Here is a 16,940-nt window from a genome sequence, read left to right as displayed (position 1 = left end):
TGCTCAAGCCAGATGCTGCGTGTCTGGGATCTGTGAACCTTTGAGAGAACCTAGGAAACTCTTCAGCAAGAGCCAACGCAGGCGGTTTGTACGAAAAAGCCACTGGAAACTGTTTGGATGTGCCCAGAAGTTGGGTGTGGCAAACGAATGGTGTCAGCTAGCTTGAAGGAGACTCAGATATGGTGGCTGCCAGTGTCTGCATGCTGAAAAGGGCTCGACAAAGAAATAGTAGCTTCTGCCAGCTCCTCCATTGGGAGAAAGCTGCCTCTCCAGCCCTCATCCTGACACCAGACAACTCAGTTCCTCCCCATATGTCCCAGTTGCCTCTCCAGCACCTGTCACAGCACTGGAGCTCAGAACCAGTGATTCTGTTGGTAAGTCCATGCGGGGTCCCTTTAAGAAGAGCATCTGGGACTCTAGCTGCCCGCGTCTCTCTCAGCCACTCATCTCCTCTGGTTTTCACAATTAGAAATTATGGGGTTTCTCTCGCTGGCACTAGGACCCTGGGCTGGGGAGCCTGATGTGGTGCTGGGACCCCTTGCTTCCTCAGAGGTGACCCCTGCAGCCTAGATATCCCTTACGATTTTTAATGGTCACTCACAGGTGTGGGACCAGCCTGTTCTGTGTCTCTGCCCCTCCCACCAGTCTTGAGGTGGCTGCTTCTGTATATCCTTAGTTGTAAGTCTTCAGTTCAGCAAGACCTCAGGCGATTCTTGGTGGTTGTTTTGTAGTTTAATTGTAATTTTGATTTGGCCATGAGAGAAGGTGAACACAGTGTTTACCTACTTTGCCATCTTGACTGGAAGTGCCTGTGCACATTTATGTTAAACCTTTTATGTTTGAGTGACATGTTACACATTATAATTTGCAGAAAGCCTAAGTTCTTAGTAATTTTGCCATCATTATTATATGGAAATGCAATAATCTCCATATCACTAAGTCCAAGAAACATTTTCATTCATTTTACTTAACCTTTTATCTGCATTGAGTAGCATTGGCCATATTCATTTCTTTGACATTCTCTCTGCCTTCGCCTTCTATGACCCACCGATTTTCTCCTTTTCTGGTGGCTCCTGCTTGGTTTCCATTAAAAGCTGGTTCTCTTCTATTTGGCAGTTGAATTTGGAGTTCCAAGACCAAGGCTTGGTCCCTTTCCTCTTCTAACTTGGTTCTCTTTCTCTCTGGGTGCTCTAATCCACATGCTCCTCAACATTATTATTCTCTGTCTTTTTGATTCTAGCCAGCCTAGTGGGTGTGAAGTGGTTACCTCATGTCAGCTAATGATGTTGATATCTTTTCATGTGCTTATTGGCCATTTGTATGTTTTTGGAGAAATGTCTATTCAGATCCTTTGCCTGTATTTTACACTGGATTATTTGTCTTCCTGTTGTTGAGTTGTAAGTTTTCTTTTTTTTTTTTAGCTGAGCCATCATGCTACCTATTGGCAGGAGTTGTAAGTTTTTTTTATGTATTTGGATACTAGACTTTTATCAGACATATGATTTGCAAATCTTTTCTCCTACTGAATTGTCTTCTAACTTTCTTGATAGTGAGCTTTGAAGCATATATTTTTTAAATTTTGGTAAAGTCCAGCCTGTTTTCTTTTTTGTTGCTTGTTCTTTTGGAGTCATAACCAAGAAACCAGTGCTTAATCTAATTAATGTCATGAAGTTTTACACCTTTGTTTTCTTCTAAATATTTTATAGTATTAGCTCTTTTGGTCTGTGATCCATTCTGAGTTAATTTTCGTATATGATGTGAGTTAGGAATCCAACTTAATTCTTTGCATGTGTGGTTATCGTGTTGTTTCAGCACCATTTATTGAAAAAACTGTTCTTTCTCCTATTGAATTTTTTTGGCACCTTTGTTGAAAATCAGCTGCTCAGGTAATATATTTTTGACAAGTATTCTAGATGATTTTTATGAAATAATAAGTCAGATAATGATTCTTAAACTTTAGTGCACATCAGAATCACCTGGAAGGTTTGTTAAAGATTGCTGGGCTTTCCTTAGAATATCTGATTCAGTAGGTCAGGTGCTTAAGACCTTTAATTTCTAACAAGTTCCCCAGTGATTCTTACTGTGCTGGTCTGGGAACCACACTTTGAAAAACTGCTGGTGTAGGCCTTTGTTTCACAACTGTGGGTATACACATGAGAATTATTGGAAAGTTTTAAAAAATATTGATGTTAAGTCTCGGTTCCCAGAGGTTGATTCAATTGTACTGGGGCTCAGTTATGGGTAATTTTCAAAAGCTTCTCAGATGAATACAATAAGCACTCAAGACTGAGAACCTCTGCTGTAAGAGAATAGTGATTCTCAGTCAGGGTGTTTAGTGGAATCACCTGGGCAGGTTTTATCTTTGCATCCCTCTGTTCTCGTCTTGGAGGTTCTAATTCAGAACGGGACCTGGGTATTCGATATTTTAAAAGCTCTCCTAATAAATCACCTATGTAAGTTACTAGTACTCTAGAATATTGCATTCTCTCTTCTTTCTATCATTTTCACTATTTTCCTTTTCACTGACTCTGTTTTTATTCCCTTTATCAAACTTGATTTCCTCTACCTTTGTGAAAAAACTTTATATGATCCTCTTGTTATTTAACTATTGCTTTTCTTTTGTTCTTAAACTTCCATTTCCTTATTACTTATTCAAAAATTTCTGAGTGCTAACAATTCCCTATACTTGTTCATTGGAAGTAAAAACTTGATTACTAGTGATGAGTGAGATTGTTCAGGAGCTATAATGTGGTACTAGGTTTAGGGACCTCTGCATTTTATTATCTTTGTCTCCATTGCCTCCCTAGAGTGAATTTCTACGAATGGAATTGCTCGGTCAAGGGATATATATGTTTTAACCCTCTGTCGGGTGCAACTGATCTCACAGATTCATTGCACACAAATTTTCAAATATCTAACAGTTAAGTATTGTGACTCATTGCTTCCGTATCTTCCCCCTCTACCGTAACATATCACCAGTCATGTTTATGACTTAGTACTGTAAAGACGTATTTCATATTTGAAAATTTGTGTGCAGTGAGTCTGTGAGATCAGCTGTGCCTGACGGAGGGCTCAAGTTAGATGTGTGCTGCCAGATTGCTCTCCAGAAAGGGTATGACAGTATTATCATGGTTTCAGGCAGCAGTAGGGTGTTTGTCAGCCTTTTTTTGTCAGTGGGGTAGATGAAAGGTAATTATTCATGTTTGAACACTTGCTATTAGTGTGTTTGAGTATTCTTTCTTATGCTTATTGGCTGTTTGCACTTCTTAAGTGAGTTGCCTATGTTTACTTTGTCATACCCCCCCACCCCCACCCCCGTTTTTTTTTCCTGGAATGTGTTTGTATCTTAGGGTTACATTAGACTCTTGCATTGTGTGTGCTTTGCCAGTGAGGCAGAGCCATAGTGGAAGAGTGTGGTGTTGAGAGAGGGTCTAGGTTCTAATTCTAGCTCTACCAGTGCTAAAAGCTACAAATCTTTTAGCTTCTCTGGACTTCAGTTCTGTAAAATACTTCTCTAACTCTGTGATATTGTATGTCTACTCCAGCAGACCCCTCTCATCTTTCTTCTTTCATTCTGTTTTCCTTCTATTGCCTATGGGATGTTAAAATTGTGTAATTTATAAAAGGTGGCTTTTAATATGTCATTCAATTTATAGTCCTTCAGTAGCTCTTTAGTAACATTCAGAGGTACTACGTGGTCTTAGCCTTTCTCACTTATTTTAATTATTTCATAGACTAGTAGTGATAGGGGTTAGGAATTTGCTTCAACTTTTCACCCAGGGTAAGAATTTCCTCCTGTATTATGGAAGGATTAGCTAAATTCAGCTTAAACAAGAATTTTATTCATGCAGTCAGCTAACAAATATTGTGTGCCTGCTATGTGCTAGGCATCGTTATCGGTGTTGTGGATATAGTGATGAAAAAGCGTTAGCCCTTTGTCCTTGTGGAGCTTACACTGTAATGAGAAAGACATCGAGTCACATATATGCCATCAGGCAGGTATGTGCTGTGAAGAAAATTGGAGCGCAAAGCAGGGTTAGAGGTTAGTGAGAGTGTGTGGGGATGCTTGGTCAGTGTGTGGTTATTTTAGACCTTCAGAAAGCCTCTCCAGGGAGGTGTCATTTGAGTAGATAAGTAGGCAGCAAGCCATGCAGATATCTGGGGTATGATATTCCACGCAGAGGAATAGCAGTTGTGAAGGGCCCTGAATCAGAAACTAGTTTGGCATACTCAGGATATCTAAAAGGTCAGTACAGTTGGTACAGAGTGCGAGGTGGCAGAGGGAGTAGCTAGGGGCCATATTTTGTTAGACCGGGTAGTCTACAGTAAAACGTACTGAGAACGTGCAATGTGCTAGACATACTTCCAGGCACCACCTGGGATAAAACAGTGAACAAAGCACACAAAACCTTTACTCTCACAGAGTGCATTCTAGTAGAAAGAGGTAGACAGGAACAAAATAATGAAAATACCTAAGCAAGTGATGTAGTGCCGTGGTAAGCAAACAAGGTGGGGAACCGGAATAGGAAGTGAGTGTGTATGTGGTGAGGTGGGAGTTGCTCAGAAAGGCCTCACTGGTGATATTTGTGTGAAGTCCTGAAGGGCTTGAAGACATTCTAATCAAGAATCAGACCCCGAGATAAGTGTGTACCTGGTATGTATGAAATGGCAAGGAAACCCGTGTGGCCGAGTGGAATGAGGGGTGAGTGGTAGGAAATAGGGTCAGAGAGGAAACACGAAGCTGATTATACATGTCCTTGCAGATATTTGTAGTGGTTTTGGGTTTTTATTCTGAAGTGGAAGACATTAGAAGGTTGATCACAAGCTTGAGATGAACTTAGGTTTTAAAGAAATCCCTGGCTTCTGTGCTGAAATGTCCAGCATTAAGGATAGAAGCAGGAAGATTAACTGCCAATAATCTAGGCAAGTGTTGATGTTGGTATATATTATAACAGTAGGTATGGTCAGAAATAGTAAGATTCTGAATGTATTTTGAAGATAGAGCCAAAAGAATTTTGCTGGTAGATTGGATTAGGGTGAAGGAAAGGACTCAGGGATGATTCCAGGATTTTTTGCCTGAGCAGATAGAAGGTTGGGATTGCCTTTAAATGAGATGGGGGAAATTGTGGAAGGATCAGGTGTGGTGTTTGTGTGTGGGGTAAGGTGGGGAGAGGATCAAGAATTCTCTTTTTGACTTTTGAAGTTTGAAATAACTATTAGACATTCAGGCAGAGGTGTTGGATAGGCAGTTGGACATGTGAGCCTGAATTCAAGGGAGGGTTGGGGCTGGTTATATAACATATAGTTGGTATTTCAAGGCCATGGGTCTGGATGAGATCAGGGTATGTCTGTAAGGAGAGAAGAGAAGAAATCCTGTAATGGGGACACTGCAACATTGAGAAGCTGGAGCGATGAGGAGGAAATGCAAAGGAGACTTGAGTGGCTAATGTGGTAGGAGGGGAACTCGGAGAGTGTGGTGTCCCAGAAGCCAGTGAAGAAAATAACTTAAGGAGGGAATGGTCAGTAGTGTCAAAATGCTGCAGTTGGGGTTGTATAAAATGACTGAGAATTGATCATTGTACATATTGTTGGAAGTCATTGAAATGACAGGCAGTTTTGGTGCAATGGTGGGGGTGAAAGCCTGGTTCATGAAAGAGTGGGGTGGGGAAATTGGAGATTGTAAGTATAGATAGCCTTGCACGGAATTTTCCTCAAAAAAAGTTTTCCTTACTACCTACTATGATAGAGGTAGGAAGTAAAGGAAGTGGGGTCAGTTAAGGTTTTTGTTTTTTAAATTGGAGAAATAATAGTATGTTTATATCCCGATAGTAATGATGATGCAGGAAGAGGGAACATTGCTGAATTCTTTGCTTGAGTAGGTCAGAGTAGAAGCATTGTTCTTAGGGAGGTGGACAGTTATTCATAGTAACAGATTGGTAGGCAGAGTACATGGGCAAAGAATCATTTTCCCGGTAAATGAAGGAAGTCATCCATCTGTGCAGAATGTGGGAGGGGATCTGAGGTCGGCTTCATTCAAGTGTTCTGTGTTCAGTACTATTTTTAGCCTCATTAAGAGGAGATCTGTGAAAAATAAATTTTCAGAAAATTCCTAAGATAAATGAGTTTAAGTTTCTTTACTGCAGCTTTCACAGTCTTTGCTCTATCAGTACATACTGAGAATCTATAAGGAGGCAGAATTTCCTAAATTTATTTGATCACAGAACCATTTTCTCACTGATAGTATCTCAAATAAAATAGAACCAACTTGAGAAAGACTAACCTAGTTCATTTCACCTGACCTAGTTTGCTGAGTTGGCTAGGGCTCTTGTTTGAAAGAGAAAATTTAATTCAAACTGTTTAAGCCACAGAGGAAATTTATTGGCTCACATGACTGGGCAGAGTGACATGGCTTCAGGCATCCGTTGGATCCAAATAATGTCAGTATGGCTCTTTATCTCTCCAGCTCTTACAAGGTTTCATTCTTTAGTTAGGCTTCTGTCCTGTGACTGGCATGTGGTCCCCAGTACCCTCAAGTTGACATCTTCCCAACTTATCCACTTCTGTAAAAAGAGAAGCCATCCCTCCTGTTAGCTTTGCTGTAGAAGTCTTTGTGATCATTCTGATTGGCTAGATTTGTCATATCCAACCCTGAACCAATCACTGTGGCCAGGATCCTCCTGGGTTCCTCTGGCAGGCCTGGGTCATGTGCCCCATTCCTGTGTCTACAGAAGGAGGAGGCCTGTGATTGACAGTCCCACAATGCTCACGTGGTATGCACATTAACTGTCGTTTAGCCAGATCTTGATTGCCATCTGGATTATTTCTGATTTTTTGCTCTTTCTTACAATGTAAAGCTAGCTCAGATTTGAACACAGGTTTGTCTGACTTACAGAGCATAATTTGTCATAGTTGTAAAGAGTACATTACAATAAAGGGTACAAAATGAGTCTGGCTGGAAGCCACTGTTAATTGAAAGTTGTTAATGGAAAAATGGGAATCTGGCAATTGAAGAGAAGGGAAATTCATCGGAAAGGCTTGAGCCCAGAGGAGAGTATAGGATCCTGAAGACTGGCTTAGGCAGCCCAGATGAAAACTGGTGGTCACTCAGTGTACATACATTAAGTAGGCAGTAGAGTATTGCACGGCATGTCGGCTCAGGCTCATTAGACCTGGAATCCTTGTTGTGCTGCTTTGGGAAAGTTAGGTTCTCTGTGTTTCAGATTGCTCTTTAAAGTGAGAGCAATAACACTACCTGCCTCATGGAATTGTTGTGGTGGTTAATGAGATGATCCTGTGAGCACTTGCTTCATGTCTGGACATAGTATTAGCAGTAGTACCACCAGTAAGTGTATTCATGTTCATTTCCTTTGTCTTTTCTTTTTATTTTTCCCGGTAGTTTTTTTTTTTCTTTAAGTATTTTAACGTAATTATAGATTCACTTACAGTTATAAAAATTATGTGGAGATGCTGTATACTTTACCCAGTTTCCCCCAGTGGTAATATCTTGCAAAACTATAATCCAGTATCACAACCAGGATGTTGACATTGAAGTAGTCAGGATATAGGAACATTTTCATCACCAGGAGGACCCCTCATGTTGTCTTTTATAGCCATATTGACTTTCCTCCCACCCATCCTCTCCTTAATCCCTGGCAACCACTGTTCTGTTCTCCATTTCTATAATTTTGTTATTTAAATCTCAAGTATGTTATATACATGTAATCATACAGCATGTGACCTTTTCGGATTGGCTGTATTCACTCTTCATAATTCTGTGGAGATTCATCCAGGTTGTTGCATGTATCAGTGATACATTCTTTTTCATTGCTGAGTAGTAACCTGTGGTATGGATATACTGCAGTGTGTTTAACCATTCAGCCCATTGAGGGCATCTGGGTTTCCAGGTTTTAGCTATTAAAAAGAAAGCTGCTGTAAACGTTTGTGATAAGGTTTTTGTGTGATTATAAGTCTTTATTTCTCTTGGATAACCCTCCTCCCCCGAAATACAGTTGCCAAGCTGCATTGTAGTTGCATGATTAGTTTTTTAAAGAAAATGGCAAACTTTTTTCCAGAGCAACTGTACTATTTTGTATTCCTACCAGGACTGTATGAGTGATCCAGTTACTCTGCATCCTGCCAGCATTTAGTATTTTTACTATTCTTTATTTTAGCCAGTCTGATAGATGTGTGGTGATATCTCATTATGGGTTTTTTCCCCCCCAGTATTTTATTGGGGAATTTGGGGAGGGGAGCAGTGTTGGGGAATTGGGGAAGGGGAACAGCCAAGTCGTTGTCCTTTAATCTTGGTTGTGGAGGGTGCAGGTAGCTCAGCTCCAAGTCTAGTCGCCATTGGCAGCTCACGGCAGCTTAGCTCAAGGTGCTGTATTCAATCTTAGGTTGGGGAGGGATGCGCAGCCCCCAATCCCATGTGGGTGTCGAACCGGCAGCCTTGTTGTTAGGTGCACGTGCTCTCACCAGCTGAGCCAGCTCAGCGGCAGCTCAGCTCCGGTGCAGCTCACTGGCCCATGTGAAAATTGAACCGGCGACCCTGTTGCTCAGAGCTCGCGGTCTTAACCAACTGAATCACTCGACCGGCCCTCATTGTGGTTTTAATTTGTATTTCTCTCATGGTTAGTAATGTGGAATCTCTTTTCATGTGCTTATTTGCCTTCTGTGTAGCCTCTTAGGTGAAATATCTCTTTATGTCCTTTGTGCATTTTCTAATTGGATTGGTTTCTTTTTTTAATATTTTGAGTTTTACATTACTAATCCTTTGTCAGATACGTGGTTTGCAAATATTTTCTCCCACTCTGTAGCTTGACTTTTCATTCGCTCAAAGGGGTCTTTTGCAGAGCAAAATTTTATAACTTTGACGATGTCTGGATTTATTTATTTTTCTTTTTATGGATTGTGCGTCTGGTGTTAAGTCTAAAAACTCTTCATGTAGCTTTAGGTCTAGAAGATTTTCTCTTATGAATTTTTCTAAAATTTTATAGTGTTACATTTTATATTTAAGCCCATGATACATTTTGAATTAATTTTTGTATAAAGTATGAGATTTAGGTTGCGGTTTATTTTCTTTTGTCTGTAAATGTCCAGTTGCACCAGCACTAATTGTTGAAAACGCTATCTTTCCTCCATTGAATTGCCTTTGTACTTTTGTGGAAAATCACTTGGGCATATTTGTGTGGCTGCATGTTCAGGTTCTCTGTTCTGTTTTGTTGATTTGTAATATGTTTTTATTCTTCTACCAATACTGCACAGCCTTGATTGCTATAGCTGTATAATCAGTATTAAAATTGGATTACATCACAGAAATGGCAGCGTGAGGAGTGCTTCTTGAAATCTCCCCTGGAAGATACACCAAACTGAACAGCTATAATTTAAGAAAGGATTCCCTGCGTGGCACACAGGCACGTCTGAGAGACCTGCAAATCGAATCTCCTAAAGGGGAGGAAGACAGGGGGAAGTGCAGAGACATGGGCTGCGAGCTACAGGACACTGACCGGAGCTTGGAGCTCCCTGCAGTCCAGAGCTTACCACAGTTATGGGAGAGGGAAGGATTCAGGCTGGAGGTGCACTCCCTGTAGCCCATAGTCCTGCCTGAGGGATCAGCATATAGTACAGCTGAACCCAATGCTTGTGGCAGAGACCTCGGAGCAAAGACTGAATACAGAATGGGGAGAACGGTGGTTTAAGCCCTCACTGCCAGGCAGAGAACAGATAACAAAGACACGGAGCCTGGCCGTCTTCCCTTCTCCCTCCCAGAGTTTGTCCCACTCCCACCCTTCCAGTGTTAGAAACGGGATCCAGAGGAAACAGTAGCAGTGTCAGATTAAAGGACAATATCTACAGCTTTGAGAACTGCAACCCCACAGCCACAGACTCACAGTGCAACTAATTCCAGCGAAAGGGAAGGAACTGTAGGGGCAAGACAACTGCGGGCTGGTAGTTGCCATTGCTCGGAGCCACCAGCTGCCTCTCAGAGCCCACCCCTCCCCCACCTTTCTGGGCGGTGCCTGCAGGGGCTACCAGAGCCGCTGAGACACACGGGCTCTGCATCAGGCTGCAGGGGGGGCATTGGGACTTCAGAAGCTCAGAACTCTTATCGCCTTCCACGTCCTCCCATGGAGGCAGTGCCCTGAGACCCAGGTGACCCGTTCACCGAGGAGAAACCCACCAAGAACTGTATGACTTCACTGATATGTAGGATAACTGAAAGGAACAAACAAACAAGACAAACAAAAACTCAGACACAGACAACAGTTTAGTGGTTACCAGAGGGTAAGGGGAGAGGGGAGATAATAGAAGAGGGTAAAGGGGGTCAAATATATGGTGATACAAGGAGAATGGACTCTGGGTAGTGAATACACAATGTGATATATAAATGATGTATTGCAGAATTGTACACTTGAAACCTATGTAATTTTACTAACCATTGTCACCCCAGTAAATTTTAATAATAAAGTATTAAAATTTCCATATAAATTTTAGAGCAGCTTATGTCTACAAAATATCTTGCTGGGATTTTGATGGGAATTTTAAGCTTCTGTATCAGTTTGGTCTTCACTGACACTTTAGGGTGGGGATGAGGTTTCATTACTGGTTGTTTGGTTGGTTTGGAAATTCAGGGTCCCTACTTGGATTTCTCTGATTCTACCTTGGTGGGGCGTGTAGGATGCCTCATTATAAACTCAGTTGGGAGAAGTCAGTCTCCCCACTTGGCCTTTGTGGCTTGTCTGGAGGTGGCATTATAGTTTTGTGTTTGTAAGTTTTTTTCTTGTTTTTTAGTGGAATGGTTATTGCCTAAAAGTTTTGTGTCTTGCTAGGCCGACCACTTTCTGGCTCCGACAACAGGCTTTGTTGGGGGTTTTTATTGTTTGTGTCTGTTGCTACCCCTGGGCTGCTGGCTTCTTCAGCTCCAAGTCGGATATAGGAGGCAAAAGAAACCCCTAGAAACTCATCATTGTGTTGGTCTTTAGGTTCCAAGGCCCCTAGCCTGTCTGCCTTCTTTCTCCACTTGTCGAACTCTTGTGTTTTATACATAATGTCCAGAGTTTTAGTTGTGCTTGGCAGGAGGGATAGGGAAACGTATGTCTGTTCTATCTTCCTGGAAGTTGTGTCTACATTTCTTTTAATTACCAAAATTTTGAGCATTCAGGAAAGTAGAATAGGACAATGAACACCAACATATCTGGGTCCTATATTTAAGAGTTGTGTTTTCTCATATGTCTTAATCTATTTTTTTAAAAAAATTTATTGGGAACAGTGTTTTTTTCCAGGACCCATGAGCTCCAAATCAATAGTTGTCTTTAATCTGTTGTGGAGGGTTCAGCTCCGTTTCTTATGTGGGAATCCAACTGGCAACCTTGGTGCCATGAGCCTGCGCTCTAACCACCTGAGCTAACCGGCCTCCTGCTAATTTTTGTTTTAGTAAATAATAGACATAACGACATCTCACCTCCGATATTCAATGTGCATCTCTAAAAAATAAGATTTTATTATTTATTTATTTTTTAAGAATGAAATCTTTTTTTTTTTTTTAATTGGGGAATTGGGCAGGGGAACAGTGTTGGGGAATTGGGGAGGCGAACTAGCCAAGTTGTTGTTCTTCAGTCTTAGTTGTGGAAGGCACCAATTGCCATCTGGCTGCCCGTCAGCAGCTGGTGGCCTCTGAGGTCAAGGTGCTGTGTTACAGCCTTAGTTGCAGGTGGGCATAGCCACCATCCCACACGGGAGTTGAACCAGCAGCCTTGTTGCACCAGCAGCATGCACTCTATCCACTGAGCCATCTGGGTGGCAGCTCAGCTCAAGGTGCCAAGTTTAGTCTTAGTTGTGGGTGGGCATAGCCACCATCCCATGCGGGATTTGAACTGGCAGCCTTGTTGTTAAGAGCGTGTGCTCTATCCACTGAGCCATCTGGGCGACAGCTCAGCTCAAGGTGCCGAGTGCAGTCTTAGTTATGCGAGGGCATAGCCCACCATGGAACAGGCAATCTTGTTGTTAGGAGCACGTGCTCTCACCAGCTGAGCCATCCTGCCACCTGTTGGCAGCTCAGCTCCAGCGCAGCGTCACTGACCCATGTGGGAATTGAACTGGCGGCCCTGTTGCTCAGAGCTCGTGCTCTTAAGCTAACTCTTAACCAACTGAGCCACTCGGCTGGCCCTAAAAAAAATTTTTAAAATGATATATATTAAAAAAATGTATTCAGTGTTAAAAAATAAAATTGGAAAGATAAGGACAGTACTTTATATGTAATGACTTATAGTAATACCGTAATATTATCTGATACCAAATTCAGAGCCAGCCAAGTGACTCACTTGGTTAAGCGCTCACTTGAGAGTGCGAGCTCTGATCAACAGGGTCGCTGGTTCAATTCATGGCCAGAGTTGAGCTGCCGCTGAGCCACCAACAGGTGGCAGGATGGCTCAGCTCAAAAAACAAACAAACAAACAAAAAAACAACAAATTCATATTGTGATTTCTCTAGTTGTTCCCAAAATGTTTTAAAGCTGTTGGGCCAAGTAAGATCTAAAGAAGAGCATGAATTGCATTTAATTGTTAAGACTTTTAGGTCTCCTTTGATCTTGAACAGTTCCGCTCCTGTTATGGATTTGTGGAAGACACAGTTCCATTTGAACCTTGGAATGTCCCATTGTCAATAGGATTTGCCTCATTGTTTCCTTGTGTTTCTTTAGCTTTGCATTTTCTGTAAATTTGAAGTTAAATCTAAAGGCTTTAATGGATTCAAGTTCAGCAAGGATATTTTGTAAGTGATGCTATGTTAAACAGATTTTCTGAGGAACTCAAGCTTGTATCATTTATAACCTTTTCATATGATGAAGAAGATGCCTTCTGCATCCTGTGATTCACTGCTGGACGACATAGAAGATATTGTGTCAGAGGAAGATTCAAAGCCACAAGATAGGCTTTTTGCAAGAAAGCATGTTGTTCCAAAAGTGCGAAGGCGAAATACCCAAAAAGATTTACAAGAGGAAAACAGTCCACCAAGTGATAGGTAAGCTTTTTTTTTTTTTTTTTTAAAGTATATTCAGTATCATTCTAGGGGAGAGGCTAGCACTATTGGACTGTCATATGCACAATATATCTTTTAAAAAAAATCTGTGAACTTTTTAGAAGAAGTATGTAGATTTTTTTTCATTTCAATGTTTTTTAATTTAGCAAAGTAATTGGTTAAAAAAAGGTGTCAAATTGCATGTCCTTGAAGGCAGGGCCTAGAACAGTATTTGGCATAAAGATAGGACCCCCTGTTCCCCTCCCTTTGATGTTATTGCAGTTGGTATGTAATTTTGTTTATTTCCAAATTAAAGTTTTTACTGGAATTTGTGGTTCTTATGAGACAGAGGTGGTTGGGACATTTGATTTTTCTTAGCAAATTTACAGTTGCTTATGGATCAGGTAAGGCTTTGAGCACAAATAAATTGTGCTGTTTACAGTATTATGTTAGGTCTTTAGTGAAATTCTACAGCCTAGCAAGACGTGATTATGCAGTTGTATAGTTTTTTTTTTTTTAGCTGAGCCATCCTGCTACCTGTTGGCAGCTCAGTGGCTGCTCAGCTCGGGCCGGGACTCGAACCGCTGTTGCTCAGAGCTCAAACTCTTGAGCGAGCTCTTAACCAACTGAGCCACTCAGCCGGGCCTGCAGTTGTATAGTTTTAATATGCCTATATTTATTCTAGTAAATTGTTGACAATGTTAATATACTGATTATTTGGTTTGGAACATTAAACTTTTAAAATCTATGAACTTAAAATTTGCTTATATTTTGATGACTGAAGTTTATCAAATTTGTCCTGAACATGTCCTTAGGGTAATTTCTGTTTAATTATAAATGATTAGGGCAATCTAAGTTGAAAGCCCTTTATTTCTCCTTCCTGAAATGATTACATTTTTAGAACTCTATTTTTACATATGAAGCACTTTTAATAATGCTATAGGGTGAGAGTTTTTCCATTTTGATTCAGTTATTTAAATCTGTAAGTTATAAAATAAAGATTATAACTAGCATATCGTGTTTTTATGAGCAGATAGATGTATTTAGTTTTTCTTTATTTGCCATTGTCACTGGAAACATTTTCTTTGCTATATTTATTTGTATGTACCTTTTTAGGAGTTAAACTTCGTGGTAGTGCATTAGTAGTACTGAATTTAAAATACAATTCAGAGAAAAGGTAGACATTTTTATGTAGAGAGTCTTACTGTCTTAGGATTCTGTGGTTATTTTATCTTGATTTTAGACTTTTGGTGTAACAACAGGTCATGGATTAAGTTGGTGCATTGAATAGCTTGTGAATGGGTTATAGTGAATGTATTTTTTTTTTCATAATTTGGCCAGAAATCATCAAGTACTTTTTATTTTAAGAATCCCTTAATGAGACTTACTTTTTTTTTTTTCATTGATTGTTCAATAGCACTATTCCAGGCATACAGAAAATTTGGATACGAACATGGGGTTGTTCTCATAATAATTCAGATGGAGAATATATGGCTGGACAACTAGCTGCTTATGGATATAAAATTACAGGTAATGAGATCTGTAATGTATTTTATTGATTAAATTTTTCAGAGCTAAGTTTTTTAGAGGTGTGTATCCTAGCTTCAGCAATTAAAGGATATTTTTGCATAACTTAATTATTTTAAGGCAAAACAAAAAGGTAGTTATTGTACATTGCCTACATAACTACAGATATCATATTTTAAACAACTTTAAAAAACTGTTTTGAAATAAGACTTACAGAAAAGTAGAATTATAGATTTCACATATACCCTTCACCCCTTCCCCTGATATTAACATTTTGCGTAATTATAGTTTAATAAACTAGGAAATTAATACTGTGATACTGTTATGTAAACTATAGGTTTTTTTTTGAATTTGGCAGTTTTCCCATTTATATTCCTTTTCTGTTCCAGGATCCAATCTAGGATCTCACCTTTCATTTATTTATAATGTCTCCTTAGGTGACTGTTCCTCAGTTTTTTCTTATCTTTTATGACCTTGAACTTTTGAAGAAAACTGTTTATTTTGTAGACTATCCCTCAACTCGGGTTTATCTGATGTTTTCTCTCAATTAGAATAAGGCTATGCATTTTTGGCAAGAGCACAAAAGTGATATGCGTATTATATCCTCTGCGCATCGTATCAGAGGGTTCATGATGTCAGTATGTCTTATTACTAGTGTAATAAGAAATCTGTCTGCCAGATTTCTTCATAGTATAGTTAATATTGTTCTTATTGTAATGAATTAATATTCTGTTTCTCTTCAACATTTTTGTCTATTTTAGTATCTGTCAGTGGATCTTGTCTGCAACAGTTATTACTACATTATTTGCTTTACAGTGATTTTCTGATTTCTTCTTTCTTCCACATTTATTAATTAGAATTCTTGTGAAAGGAAGAGCTATCCTTTCTTTCCCCGTTTACTTATTTATATCATTATGGACTCATGGATTTTTTTTTTATTCTGTGGGTTGTAGTCTGATACTATTATTATTTTGCTGCTCATTGTTCCAGCTTTGGCCATAGGACCTTATTCAGGCTGGCTCCTGTGTCTTCTCAACATGCCCCCATTCTTATTTGAGCACTTATTTTCTGGCACCACAAGATGTTCTAGTCTCATATTTCGCTTCCCCAGCCTTGGAAGCAGCCACTTTTCCAAGGGGCCTTGATCCCTTTATTAGGAGAATGGTGTTTAAAACCAGATCAGAGATCTGGACGCTAGGTAAGCTCATTGCCACTGTAAACTGTCAGGGCTCCTGGGTCCTCTCAGTGAACTGAGCTAGGAAATGTAGGCACACACGCATCTGTATCCATTACTGTGTCTATATGTATGTATGTTTGATGGCACCATAATTTGCATGCTTTGTGACAGGCACTGGCCCAATGCTTCATATATGTTATCTTGCTTAGTTCTTTATATGAGGAAATAGTGACATCCCCACCTTTGCAAGTGATAATGGAGAGGTTGTGTCTTACCTTAAATCACAGAGGCAGTGAATGCTCTGTCACTCCAAAGCACTGCTCTGAACCACTGGTCTGTACCTCACAGTTGCCATTGTATGTATAATGGGTAAGTCCTAACTTCAAGGTAGCATGTGAGGATTGGAGACTTATTCCTTTCATAATATTGTTTTCTTCAGCAACTAAATGATCATATGTCCTTAACTCTGTGTTTTAGATAACTTATTCTTTAGATAGAAAAGTCGGCATTCATACTTTTGTTCTTTAGGATAAAATACTCAAAATATGCTTTTAGAATTACTTCTCTGTATTCATTAGTAATCTTTGGTATAGTTTAGCTTGGACTTGCCTTAACACATAATGATGGTACAGTTTGAGTATTAAGAAAATAACCTTTAAGATCATTTCCTAAAACATTAAACGATCAGAGCTTGCCTTTCCTAGACGATATTAATTATCTAACACACTTTAATTTAAATTTTAGTCCATTAGCAGTTTGTGTTTGGTCTTAGTACTCTTCTGTGTGAAAGAACAGTCCTGTTATTTATATAAGAATATTAAGCTTTGTTATGTACACCTATTTGGGGATCGTATAAAGGGAGAATTAAGGAAGCAATCACTTGAATATGAAATTAATTTTTCTTATTAATGTAGTATATTACTTTTATATACTTGCATTACTTGTATATGTTTGTATTAATTTTGTATGCTGATGATTACCCCACTTTAGAAATGCATCTTCAGTTTTTAATTTCAGTTTGGCTTGCATGTAGCAGACTGTGGGATCACTTTCCTCACTTATCGAGATGCTATAGGCCCGGGAAATATGAACAATATTAGCCCTGTAAAACATTTAAGAAGGAAATCTCCACAGATTTTATATTTAGATTCAATATGCCAGTAATCTCTTTCATTATTGTGGAATAGTGGGAGCTTACATAGATTATATTACTTTATTTTTT

The 16,940-nt window shown here is 39.7% G+C and overlaps 1 protein-coding gene across 7 annotated transcripts in view; it reads left to right on the top strand.

Moving 5' to 3' along the window:
• The window catches only part of CDKAL1 (CDKAL1 threonylcarbamoyladenosine tRNA methylthiotransferase), a 667,723-nt gene that overhangs the window by 4,941 nt on the left and 645,842 nt on the right, over window positions 1-16,940 (top strand). For 5 of the 7 annotated variants that reach the window (XM_019640496.1, XM_019640498.1, XM_019640493.1 and 2 more), the window contains 2 exons: window positions 12,845-13,017; window positions 14,432-14,544. In XM_019640496.1, coding sequence (XP_019496041.1) covers window positions 12,848-13,017; window positions 14,432-14,544 — 283 coding nt within the window. In that variant the 5' untranslated portion in view covers window positions 12,845-12,847. The remainder of the gene's footprint in view (window positions 1-12,844; window positions 13,018-14,431; window positions 14,545-16,940) is intronic. The other 2 variants (XM_019640497.1, XM_019640494.1) reach the window with 1 other exon arrangement.

Source organism: Hipposideros armiger, unplaced genomic scaffold (assembly GCF_001890085.2).
Source record: "Hipposideros armiger isolate ML-2016 unplaced genomic scaffold, ASM189008v1 scaffold_50, whole genome shotgun sequence".
In the NCBI taxonomy this organism is placed as follows: domain Eukaryota; kingdom Metazoa; phylum Chordata; class Mammalia; order Chiroptera; family Hipposideridae; genus Hipposideros; species Hipposideros armiger.
Note: the sequence above shows the minus strand (reverse complement) of the source record. Positions and strands in the feature narration are given on the sequence as shown.